This window comes from Phallusia mammillata, chromosome 1 (assembly GCF_965637545.1).
Source record: "Phallusia mammillata chromosome 1, kaPhaMamm4.hap1.1, whole genome shotgun sequence".
In the NCBI taxonomy this organism is placed as follows: domain Eukaryota; kingdom Metazoa; phylum Chordata; class Ascidiacea; order Phlebobranchia; family Ascidiidae; genus Phallusia; species Phallusia mammillata.
Window position 1 is genome coordinate 31421201 of NC_137252.1, and position 12624 is coordinate 31433824.

At 37.6% G+C, this 12624-nt stretch overlaps 2 protein-coding genes across 2 annotated transcripts; both read right to left on the reverse strand.

Annotated features, from left to right (window-relative positions):
• Window positions 1-3257: 3257 nt before the first annotated feature.
• LOC145211218 (uncharacterized) lies at window positions 3258-4538 on the reverse strand. Its single transcript, XM_080080028.1, has 3 exons — window positions 4383-4538; window positions 3814-3896; window positions 3258-3557 (listed from the first exon to the last, which is right to left on the reverse strand). Exons 1-3 carry the CDS (start codon window positions 4536-4538, stop codon window positions 3284-3286), a joined length of 513 nt encoding a protein of 170 aa, XP_079936154.1. The 3' UTR covers window positions 3258-3283.
• A 2262-nt stretch (window positions 4539-6800) lies between these two features.
• Window positions 6801-9854, reverse strand: LOC145234421 (uncharacterized). Its single transcript, XM_080099159.1, has one exon. It carries the CDS (start codon window positions 9797-9799, stop codon window positions 7397-7399), a length of 2403 nt encoding a protein of 800 aa, XP_079955285.1. The 5' UTR covers window positions 9800-9854; the 3' UTR covers window positions 6801-7396.
• Window positions 9855-12624: the final 2770 nt, after the last annotated feature.

The following is a 12624-nucleotide window of genomic DNA, read 5'->3' on the forward strand; positions in this document are numbered from 1 at the left end:
CTAACAGCGACATATCGAAAATGTGTCTAATATATCGAAGATGCTTTCTGTGTCGAAAATGGGATTGTCCGTATTCACCCTTTCGAAGGAAAGTTCTACCATGAAACGCGAGTCCTAGAAACTGAAAAAACTCCTTTATCGTCCTATAAAATGCCACGGTCTTTATCAGCTCAGCATTACAACTTGAGGAACAGCAGAGACAAGGACAGAAAAAATACAAGAATAAAAACCAATAACCGTATAACAGTTCAAGAAAACTTGCAAAATAATCTTCAAAAACAGAACCGGGAAAAAAACAACTGCAATCATGGTAAGTTGTACCACCGTAACTTGTTTAGATGATGCTGCACTGGCTACACGAGTCGAATGACTAAAATGGTCGAATGACTAAATAAAGTAAATTAATTACTGATTCAGTTCGGAAAACTAATTGAGAAACAGGTCTTAAAAAATCTTTTCACCTATATTCCAGGGGTTCCCAAACTTTTTTTTATCTGTGGCCCAATTGTCTATTTAATATACCCACCACGTGCTGTAAATTTGGGCACAAACAAAAAAAATAACTCAAAAACAGGCGAAATGGTTCGTAGCAATTTATTTTTTATGAGATACATGCTCCTGAAAATTGGCCACTTGATTCGGAATTCTTTGCAAATATTACGTTTTTCAAAACAAAGCGCATAATATCTACAGTATAACAAAACAGTAGAATCTGTTTAAATGGCTCTGTGGCCCATTGAAAATGTCTTGGTGGCCTAGTACTGGACCATGGCCCACAGTTTGGGAACCACTGACCTATTCCAATGTATTAACTGTTCCTAAATTCTGTAAAAAGTACATTATCCTTGCCTATGGAATCAGAAATATTTTGCTTTGTTCAGAATTTCCTCCTAACCGTCTTTGGCCTTGTTCTTCTTGCTTTGGTTTGTGCAGCAAAATCTTGCCCAAAACTTGACACTACAAGGTGAGTTTGTAGACGCTTTTACCAAAAATATTTTTTTGACACAAATTCAAGAAAAATGTTATGAAACTATTTGGAGCGTTTTTGACAGTGATTAGAAGTTTAAAATTAAACAATGAGTAACAATATTTTTTATTATTTTTTTTGTAATGTGAATATTTGGCAAAACACAAAACATTTTGAAATGCAGTCTGGGAAAAAACTTATTTTCTTGAAATAGCTGATTAATATTTATTCCGTTACCAGATGTGACATGTCGAACCCGCTTCAAAACCACACCGGTATCAGCACTTCATTCGGTTACGTCTTCTGCAAAGTTAGACCAACGTTTGGACGCAGAAATGGTGTCAAAGTTGTTAAGGTTGCAGTGTGCGACACCCAGTGTTTAGTTCCCGGCAACAGCGAAGCAAGATTTCAATCGAGACCGATCTACTATCCAATAAACCTCTGTCACAAGTGCGTAAGAGTCCCAGTGGCCTGTTACTGCGACATCAGAGATTACTATGCACTTGGAAAATAATTTAAAGTTGAAAACTATTATTGTGACCGCCTGCATATGGATTAATTTTTAGCATTTTTATTTTGTGCTGTTGCTGAATTTTTTACATGTTTTTGCGTTATTGATTTTTTTATGAAATTACTTACAAATGCAAAAAATGGTTTCTGTAGGATAGTCGAACTACATTAACTTGCCCCCTTTGCGAAATCTTTATTGCATTATTCCATGCACTGTGACCTGTTTTTGCCGAAGTACTGTGATTACTTACGCCTATGCATAATAATGAGGGTCATATTTTGCACTTTCAAAAACACTGTCCTTTTTCGCCTTACTGTCGTTGTTATCATTTAGGTTTAATAAAATAGAAGTGTAACAACTTACGTGATCTATATTCTATTTGGCTAAATATTTCCATTACCTTTGCACCATGGTGGAGTCAGTTTAAAGGCCTCAACGGAAAATAAAACTTTGAAGACTCTTGAAAGTAGCGTTATATTGATTTTAAACACCCGCTCGCCTAATGTGGGAATCAAACCGCGACGGGAGCCTTTCCTTGGATGGTGCTATACAGTGGTGGGATTCAATTTTATTGTCAGTTGGTTCTATCACAAAAGACATTTTTCCGCCAGATTTGTTCCAAAAGTCCATTGACAGTAACCAGCAATGCTAACCGGTTCGCTGATCTCATAAAATTTCGTGAGACGGTTCTATAGAAACTGTGCGAACCGGCTGAATCCCATCACTGGTGCTACCGTGCTATACTATACATCGTCTTTATTAAAAACTAGATACTGTTACACAATCAGAAGGTAAAGGGTCGGACGTCTAGTATTCAATACGTTGTCATGTCGCATTAAACCAACAATAGCTTTCTAGCAGTGCACCCCAGTTGAAAAAAACCTTGCTTTAATATCAAACGTTTGGAATTCTTAAAAGTACAAGGTTTAGTGATTGCAAAGTGTTCGTAAAAAGTGTATTTAACATTACTGTCAAGGCGTTGCCGTGCACACCTACCTTACAATGCTTACTTAGCAGCACAATTAAAAATTTCTCGCGGTTCGAAGTTTAAAAATCACCTAATTCAATGTTTACACCATACATATCAAAGAAAAGAAGTTTTAAGCTTTTTTCTCGTTGTCGTTTTAAACTGAAATTACAACTTAAATGACGCGGATTCGGCTTTCGGTAGAATTTGTAGTCGGACCTTATACCGCACAACAACTCTGATAAGAAATAAAAATTTTCATTCAATTTTAAACTTTTGTTCCCAAGTTTCTAGATAGCCTAAACATGACAACATACAAGGTAAAATTTCTGTCGCGGGTTTAAATCCTATAATATCTGAGCCAGCATTTGTTTTGTTACGATGAATGACTGCTGGCTTATTATCTTGGATATAGCAAATTTTTTCGTCAATACCAATATTTGACAAAGCTATGGCACTCTTGTAATGGATTTTTTTTAGCTAAAATAGGCTTTGAAAAGAGTAAATTGTTACACTTCTATTTTATTTATTTTTAAAACAACGATATTAAGGCGTAAAAGGACAGTGTTTTTGAAAGCGCAAAAAATGACGCTTATTATCATGCATAGGCGTGATTAATCAATTTGGCAAGGACATACCACAGTGTATGGAATGAAGCAATACAGATTTCGCAAAGTAGGCAAGTTCATAAAGTAAAAAAAATCTAAAGAATTTGTTTGTTGCATCTGTAAGTAATCTCATAAAACAAAGAGCAAAAACACAAAACTTAAAACAAAATAAACAATAATAAAAATCAATCTATATGCGGGCAGTTACAATAACAGTTTCCAAATTCAAATTATTTTCCGAGTGCATAGTAATCTCTGATGTCGCAGTAACAGGCCACTGGGACTCTTACGCACTTGTGAAAGAGATTTATCGGGTAATATATCGGTCTCGCTTGAAATCTTGCTTCGCTGTCGCCGGGAACTGAACACTGGGTGTCGCACACGGCAACCTTAACAATTTTGACACCATTTCTGCGTCCAAACGTTGGTCCAACTTTGCAGAAGACGTAACCGAACGAAGTACTGATACCGGTGTGGGTTTGAAGTGGGTTTGACATGTCACATCTGGTAATGGAATAAATATTAATCCACCATGTAAAGCAAATAAGTCGACTTTTTTTCCAAAAACTGCATTCCGTATTGTTTGATGTTAGTGGTTTGTTAAATATCATCATTACAACAACTAATAATTTTTGCAACAGATAGTTCAGGAGTAAACCAATTAATGACAGAAACGCTTCATATAGTTTAATTGGCAATTTTCCTTGAACTTGTGTCAAAAAGAAACAAAACTTTCTGTTGAAAATGTTTACAAACTCACCTTGTAGTGTCAAGTTTGGGGCAAGATTTTGCTGCACAAACTAAAGCAAATAAAACAAGGCCGAAGATGGTTAGGAGGAAATTCTGAAAACAAACGAACTCTGGTTTATTTTATAAGTTATAACTCAAGAACAGCCTACATTTTACAAAATTTTAGAACGTAATTACAGTGAACACATTAAAATAGATTGTGACATTTTTATTTCCTGACCTGTTTTTGATTGTTTTAGTTTACCAAACGTAATTAGTAATTATGTTTACTGGAATCATACTTTGTTTAAATTCAATTGGTCGTATTTAATGAAACAAATGTTTAGATTAAAAACATTACTAAATGTCTCGTCCTCACAATAACATACTGCCATTTATCATTTTTTCTATATTTTAGCATTCTATCCTGATAGTCAGGTTTTAAAGATTTTTACAGACAAATTCACAAAACTCAAAGTTACGCGCACATTTAGCAGAAAAAGCAGCTGTTTTTTTAACAATCTAAACAATTATTTGACCGTGTGTTATCAGTAAAACATCATCAAAACCAGTTATGATGGTACAATTGAGTTAACTCACCATGGTTGTAGTTTTCTTTTTCACGTTTCTGTTTTTGAAGATTATCTTGTAAGTATTCTTGAACTGTATACTGTAGTTTGTTTTTATTCTTGTATTTTTGCTGTTGTTGTCTCTGTTGTTTCTTGGGTTGTAATGATTTGCTGAAGGACGTCGCATTTTATAGGACGTTGAAGGAGATTTTTCAGTTTCTGGGACTCGCAGTTCATGTTAAAACTTTCCTTGCGAAAATGAATACAGACAATCCCATTCCGACCCAGAAAGCATTCTGATATCTAAGACGCATTTTCGATATGTAGTTTTTGATATTCAATCGGAAACGAAAACTTAAGGTAGAAAACCCGATACTGATAACTGTAGGAGATTTCCCTTTTCCCAAATATTCGAGGCGGTGTCATGTTACGCCTGAAACCGGTGTCTGTTCGAAAAGCTGGTCACGTGGTTACAGAAACTTGGCCAATGGTCCGGCGCGCCTGACCCATATAGAGAAATTAAATAACCTGATCGGGATTCGTCCCCAGCAGTTAAAGCCGGTCATGTGTGCAAATGAACTAATATAATATCGTATAGGTGACTTTGTATATTTAGCAATAAAGGGTGGATAGGGTAAGAAAATTATTTGGAAAAGCATTGTGAGAAAAACTTTTTAGTCGTAAATACTCAATATCAGCAAATAAATTTGTCAATACAAACATTAAACTCAACAAAAATGTCTTTTGAAACCAAAATAGGGTGCAAGCGTCTATTTATTTTGACTGGCCCTTAATTAATATAATTCAAAACTATCTTCAATTTAAAAATTTATTTTAATATTGTTTAGAACATTGTTTCTCAGCCTGGAGGTCGTGGCCCCAAAAGTGGTTGCCAAGCATTTTTGAAACCGGCGTAAAGACGCAACCCAATTCTATACGATTTTATTCGTATGATCAAAACTTTGGGGTTTGCGAATTGTGTTGTGTGAGGTTTAAGAAAACTGGTTTAGAAATTACTCACATAAAAAATTGCAATTGAACTATTATAATTTATCATTATCTGGGAATAACCCACATTGCTAGCACACATTAGGGAATTACTACAAGGTAAAGATGGCCCACTGACTTTCAAATCATCATGTCTACTTCGCAGGATATGAAAAAACTTGAAACTTTGTTGCTTTGGAATGTATATTCGTACGTTGCGGCGAAAGGCGTAGGCTATGGTAAGGTATCCCCTTTCAATGGAACATAACCCGATGTGCAAAAGAATTGTTTAATTTCCCGCGCGAATCATTGAACAGTGGTAGTAGAGTCACTATCTGTAATTTAATCCTAGCTACTGAAAATAAGCCACCCATTGGTCAAAATAATCACGTGGTTTCAGTTGTTCGCTGTCGAGTTGAGCTATTGTTGATTTCTGGGTGAAAGGCAATATGTCCTCGCTACTGTGTCGCTCGGAATATTAAAAGGTACAGTACTTTGGCGACACCCAGCGACAGCGAAGCAAGATTTCAAGCGAGACTGATCTACTTTCCGGTAAATCTCTGCCACAAGTTAAACACTAAAGTTGTGACCGTATGCATCAAGATGGATTATTACTAAGTGCTGTAGCGAATTTTTCATATATTTTGGTTTTTATTCTACTATCTAACCTACAAATGCAAAACACGAGTTCAGGACTTTTTATATCAGCCGAAATTAACTTTTTTTGTCAGTTTTGCGAAACCTTTATTCCTCTTTTTTATAAACCGTGCCATGTTCATACAAGCGTAGATTTCCTTTAATATATCAATGCATTATTGTGCGTTATTTTTTTGCACTTTCAAATACGCTGTTTTTCATTGAAGTTCAATAAAATAGAAGTGTTACAACTTACTTGTTTCAAAACATATTTTAGTTAAAGAATTTCGTACTACAAGAGCACTATGGCGTTGTCAGTTAACGGCCTCAACAAACTAAGCAAGGCACAGTACCCAGTTTGGACCAGTCTTGCAAGCGGCGTTGTACCGAACTAAAACATTTGCTCCCACTGCAAAATTCGAACCCACGACAGAGTCCGGTAAATGGCGTAGAGCACAGTTATTTTAGAATTATAAATTATATTTTTCAGTGAGATTTTGTTATAAAACCTCACCCCAAATTGGGGTGGGGTCCCCAATCCAAATGGGCCTAACCGTCAGCATTTTCATACAATATTGGTATTACATATTCGTAAATGCTCTTTGCGCCACCTATCGGTATTTTGCAAACTTAGGTGATTTAAGTTCAAACGTTAATAGCCGTAACCTTGTAACTTAATTCAAACCTAACGAGGTTTATACACTCGCATTTCCATAGCCAGCCCTAAACAAAATATAAACACAACATTATGCAAAATTCTGTTCTGAATCTAAGGTAAGCGGGAAACAAGCTGTATGGAAAACATATTCTTTGTGGCGTAACTAACTCAGCGAGAATTACTTTTGTATTAAAATTATGGCAGTTTGAGCAAGCCTTAGCAATTTACCAACGCAAGTTACAACATAGGGGTGTATAATCACTGTGCACTAATCACCAGCAAAATGATCCGTAGCGTTTATGCATGACAGGGCATAACGTGTCAAAACAATTTCTTAGCGAGGGAAAAACGAAATAAAATGTGAACGTGATTTTGCGTTGAACAGGTTCTGGGGACATGTGCCCTTGGTCCGTGGATAAAAAAAGAACTAAAAAAGTGGTTTATTTGTACAGAGGTGCTACTTGATTGCATTTATGTACAACATTTTTTCCCGAACCGCAAAGGGTCCTTTGACCGACCTGACACAGGACACGCACGGCGGTGTAAAAAAGTCCCTCTTTCTGACCCCGTTTGAGCGTGTATTTCGCGCGCGAACTACAGTTCAAGAAAGTTTCTCAGTGCACGATACAATCCGCACTTAATCGTTTGCCCACCGCAACTGCTGCACAGCCAGCGGCCGCAGTTCGACGGTTTTTGTGTGTGTTTAAGGTGTCTCCAGTTTGCACCGATGGTTCTCAAGGCTTCTATCACCTTTGTCCAACTCCTCAACGCCGGTATCGGCTTCTTTCTTGATACCTTGACGCTCTTTCCATCCCTCCTGCTCTCTCTGACTGCCGAGGCGCCGAACGGGAGTAAGTATCCCCCGAGGAAGGCCTGCTGCTCCTGGATAGCGTCACTGATGACGTCACAATGCTTTTCCCGCCCGCTACGCGACGTACGAAGTCGTCACAGGCTGCAGCGTGAGACCGAGAGTCGTAGATGCGAGAAGAAGGTGGCGGCTGGTGATCATCATATGAGCGACGACTAGATGAGGAAGAAACTCGTGATGAGCTTTCGTGAGGATGATACGACCTACTGCTCGAGTGGTTGGAAGAACTAATGACCCGCGAAGACACGCGAGCGCCGGATGAGGACGAAGAGTGATGGTTGCCATGGTTATCACCAGCACCTCTGCCTCCTCTTTCGCTGTTGTACCGCGTGTGTGTTGAATGGCTCGGTGGGTAGGGGTAGGGGTCGTACGGCGGGGGTGAAGAATAAGAGTGCGAGTAGTTGTTAGGGGGATACGAAGGCGGGGGCCTCGGCGGCGGGGGTTGGTAGTTGTCATGGTGACTGTACCCGCCGTTGGTCATATGATTCGAGGAGCGACGAGTGATCGTGTTACTTCCACCTCCACCACCGCTTCCGTTATAATCAGAGCGCCTTGGTGAGCGGTAAATAGTGCGTTCGAGCGGTATTTTCAGTGGATTGCGCTCTGGTAGAGGTTTTGGTGGAGGGCGGGGCGCTTGCCTTGATGGTACTCGCCTGGTTGTGGGATAAGAAGGGCGTCCTCTGTTGCGCTCTTTAAATGAAGTCTCCATAGGTTGGGGTGGGCGGTACTTCGGGGGACCTCCGGAGGCTTTTTGCTGTTTCCGCGTCCGTTGTATAATCGCCTCCAAATCTACTTTATCATCATGCGGGAACTCAAGACACAGCATTTTTCCGGCATTTGGTTCAACCTCTTGGCCATCGCGGCCTATTTTTACAGGTTTGTTGTAATTGAAAGGATTGAAGATGTCGACCGTCTTAGCAAACGAGAGTTCGCGGCGACAAAGCCAATCCACTTGGAACACTCCGCCAAGTGCACGAGCGGATAACCCAGCAGGTAAAACCCAGTTTACTGGTGTGAGATCATGCCTTGCTTCTGATGATACCCGAGCAAAACCTTGAAATGCTCCACTTTCTCTTACAGAATAAATAAGTATCACGTTTCTAGCTTCTCTAAAAGACTTGTTGATTTTGGATTCGTTACTTGGTGGCGTAGACCAAACTCCTTTTGCTTTGGAGAGAGATATGTTTTCATGGTTGTTACTCTTTATCATGTAAAAGTGAGCCTCGCGAAATAAATACTTGAGCATTTTCGAGTGTTTCTCTCTTCGTTCAGCTCTCACTTCCACAGGTGGTAGAATGATCTCCTTCTTCGGAATGAATACATCTGACTCACCAGGAGGTGTGAGCTGATCATCATTCTCCACATCTTCATCACTCGAAGAGTCACCACGATCAAACACTATTGGCGATATTGCTCGACTGCGATTTTTCGAAGACTGACTATCATCATCGGACATTTCACGAGAGAAATCGTGTTGATCAGAGCTGATATCACTTGCCTTGTCATAATCCTCTGCAGCCATGTTACGCTCAGTGTACTCCTCTGTATTGAGATCAATTCCATCAGCATTATCATGGTCATAATTCTCCTTTTCTTCGTCATGATCAGGTAAATCATACTCCTCTATTTCTTCTTGTTGTTCTTCAAACTCAGCGTCATTGGAATTTTCACCAATTTCCCCCTCTGAATTTTCATCTCTGTTGTATACCTCGGTTTCTTGGTGGTTTTTATCTTCTTCAAAATATTCACCCTCCTCTTGTTCCTCTTCTACAAATGCATCTTCCTCTTGCACTTCTTCTTCAACTACACTCTTGTCTAGGTTTTCCTGATTATCTTCTGTTTGTAAAGTGTCCTCTTCTCTATTTTGGGCTTCGGCGGAATCCTTGACAGCTCTCTCTTCTGCAATTTCTTCTTCATCCCTAGACCCTGTTTCCTGATCAACATCTTCATTATCCTGTTGCTCAGCAATGTCATCAACATGCTCAATAATTTCTTCCTCTACAATAGCATGCTCCTCCATAAGATCATCTCCTACAACATCAGCGCCTGTGTCCAAGATGTCATCCTTTACTTCTGTATCATCTGCCAATAACCTGGATTCTTCCTCATCAGGGAGGCTGGTGTTCTGATCGCCTGCTTCTTGTGGATTTTCATCGAGTAGCGAGGCATCTGCATCTGCGGTGTCTTCTGCTTGTGATGACTCCTCAGTTTGAGAAGCTTCCACATCCTTTGCTTTCTTTGACCGCTTTGAGGTTGTTTGTGCAGTAACAGATTTGCGCTTTGATCTTCGTCGAGGCATTTTTTATGCTGCCCCTATCAACCTAGCACCTGCACTGGTTTAAAAACAAAACATAATCAAAGTTAGACGTCCCATTTTTTAACCAGCAGCGATAGTACTGCAGCAAGCTCTCAACGACCTTGATACAGCGGATTTATTTGTAATGAATTGCTTGCATTATTATACATACAATTAATATCAATGATTTTTTAGTACAAGGGTGTTCTACAGCCAGAGAACAAATGACTGTCTATTTTTTACAAGTTTGAGTCAGGTTCAATGTATATTACTACTACAAATTGTGTAAGCAGCTAATTTTAAACAAAAGCCTTGTTTTGTGAATATTTTTTTTAAATGCAGAAAATCCTTGTGAACAGAAATATTCATAAATCACCATTGAAAGCCCAATACACAAACAATAAAACTTTGACTCAACAGCTACAAAGCATTATCTAGGTGCTGAATCAAAGTCTTTATTGTGTTAATTTGTGCTTAACCAAACTTTTACTATTAAATAATAACTGTGCAGGACCACTATGTCTCTTGCAAGTGCATAACCCATAAATGCACATGCAAGACCAATTTTCCACGGGCACATTGCAAGTGATAAACAGGACCATGCAATTCATCATGCCAAATTTTCGCGTGCAATCACATAAAATAGTAGTGCAAATTCTTTTTGGAAAACACATGCATGGAGCTGCCATATTCTGCAAATTGGTACCCAGGTATATATATTGTTAAAACAATGGTCTATAGTTAGTGTATTTTTATCGCATTTATTCGATTATAAGCTATTGCTTATCCATTTTTTTTTACCTCACGGCTCGTGCAACTTACAATCTCTGGTGGCTTATAACCAAGGGGCATACATTTCAATATTATACAGATATTATCTGGTTTTTGATTTACATCACATTCAAAATACTTTTGCATGTAGCCATTACACATCAACAGATGCTCTGCTTGGTACAATTATTTGTGTGACTAACAATTGTTGACAAATAGTTTCACTACCTAGTAACAAATAGAAGTATTAAGAAACAATAGTGTCTAACTAATAACATGCCGCTTACAATCGAGGGTGGATTATAATTGAGTAAATCTGATGTTTAAAATTTGCCTATTAAAACAATAACTTATTGTTTTTATTAGTAACATCAGGCTTATACCTAGTTAATGAAAAAGTTGTTACCAAGCCACACAGCAAAAAAACTGTTGGCTGGACACAAGGAAAACACCAAAACACAAAATGGCAGTTTCCAACAAGATTGGGTGCGCAGTACCATGTCACGCATGCGCACAACCTCTAAGTGCCCGAGAAAGACCAATTATAATGCAAGTAATAAACAGGGCCAGGAAATACTTTATGCTAAATATCCATGTGCAAATCACAAAGTTTTTTGTAAAAACCTCATGCTTGCACCTGCCAAACTCTACAGACTGGGGAACACATATGACGTTTATCAACCCCCATAAGATAGAATCCTACTTTTGAGGCAAAACAAACATTTTGCACCATTAAATCAGCTTCACAATAAATGAGGATCTGCATTAAATTTTCATTTGCCAGACAATCAGAATTTTAATAAATATTCTCAAAAAAATGCCACACTTAAATAGCAAACATAGTGTCCCAAGACCTGCTTTATTAAACACAGCTAATTCTGATCTAATAATATTACTTTAAAAGTCGTTTAGCATTTTTTGTCAGTGAAGAAAAATGAAACCCAAATCTTAAGATTAATACTAGAAGGATAATTCATGATACATATATTTCCAATTACTTTAGTTTGTTGTTGTAAACGTTATTTTTTATTTAGTTAAGGTATAGTACTTCAGAATGAAAAGATTTTAACAATAGAAAAAATTAGACAAACAATACCAGCATTATTTTAACAAATATAGCAACTACTTATTTAGATATTTAGAAGTACAGCACATGCAAAGCTAAAACACTTGCCTAAAAGTATTTACCAAACCTACTCAAATACAAAAGAAAATCAAAACAATATACAACGCGTTTTCCGTCACAGCAGCAATGACGAAATGAAGCAGAAACACGCCATTTCGTTGCATCAACCATTGTGAAATGTTTACATTTTTTGAGAATTGATTTCTATCTTGCTTTTTATTTAATTTAAGAAATGTGACAATTACGCAAAATTAATCAAAAACATTTTTTGATTAATTGTAAATTGTAATAGTGTTTTAGTTAGTTTTTTTTGTCCACATAGCTTATTCTAGTTGGTATTATAACTTGTGAATATGACTTTGTACTTTTTACACGGAATCAATGCCAATGCCAAAAATATGACAAGTCAATGTCAATTTTTAATGCAAGTCAAGTAATTCAGTACATAAGAAAATGAAAAAATAAGCTTAAAGTTAGTAGGTTGTATTTTTACTGATTTTGTCTTGATGGGTTACAAACTGCTTGTGACATCATAAAAGCGTCGTGCACCTGCAGCTATGCATCAGTGGTTTTAGCTGGGTGTTTGTTCTTGTGCGGTACCGTATTTGTTTGTTTTAGAATTTCCTGTTTTCGCCACTGATTTTACAACGTTGTGTAATTGGCACTTTCTTATTAAGAGCTTGTTAATTATAAGGATTGAGCTAAACTTTGTTGAAAAAATACAATTACATTAAAATTTGGTGTCAACTCTCAATGGTAAATAAATTCCTCACTTTTAGTAGAAAGTTAGGTTTTCTTCTCGTCGTAAATCAGCCTCACAGGATTGTTTACGTCCAATTTGAATTTACTAGTTACTACTGAGTTCAACAATTTGTAATTTTATGCCAAGTCGCAGACCTTTTTTAGTAAATTAGTTTTGTTTATGTTCGTT

Coding starts and splice junctions, on each gene's coding strand:
- LOC145211218 (XM_080080028.1), bottom strand. CDS start 4,538: ATGCGACGTCCTTCAGCAAATCATTACAACCCAAGAAACAACAGAGAC. Junction 3,897..4,382: donor AAAAGAAAACTACAACCATG/GTGAGTTAACTC, acceptor GTTTGTTTTCAG/AATTTCCTCCTAACCATCTT. Junction 3,558..3,813: donor CCCAAACTTGACACTACAAG/GTGAGTTTGTAA, acceptor TTCCATTACCAG/ATGTGACATGTCAAACCCAC.
- LOC145234421 (XM_080099159.1), bottom strand. CDS start 9,799: ATGCCTCGACGAAGATCAAAGCGCAAATCTGTTACTGCACAAACAACC.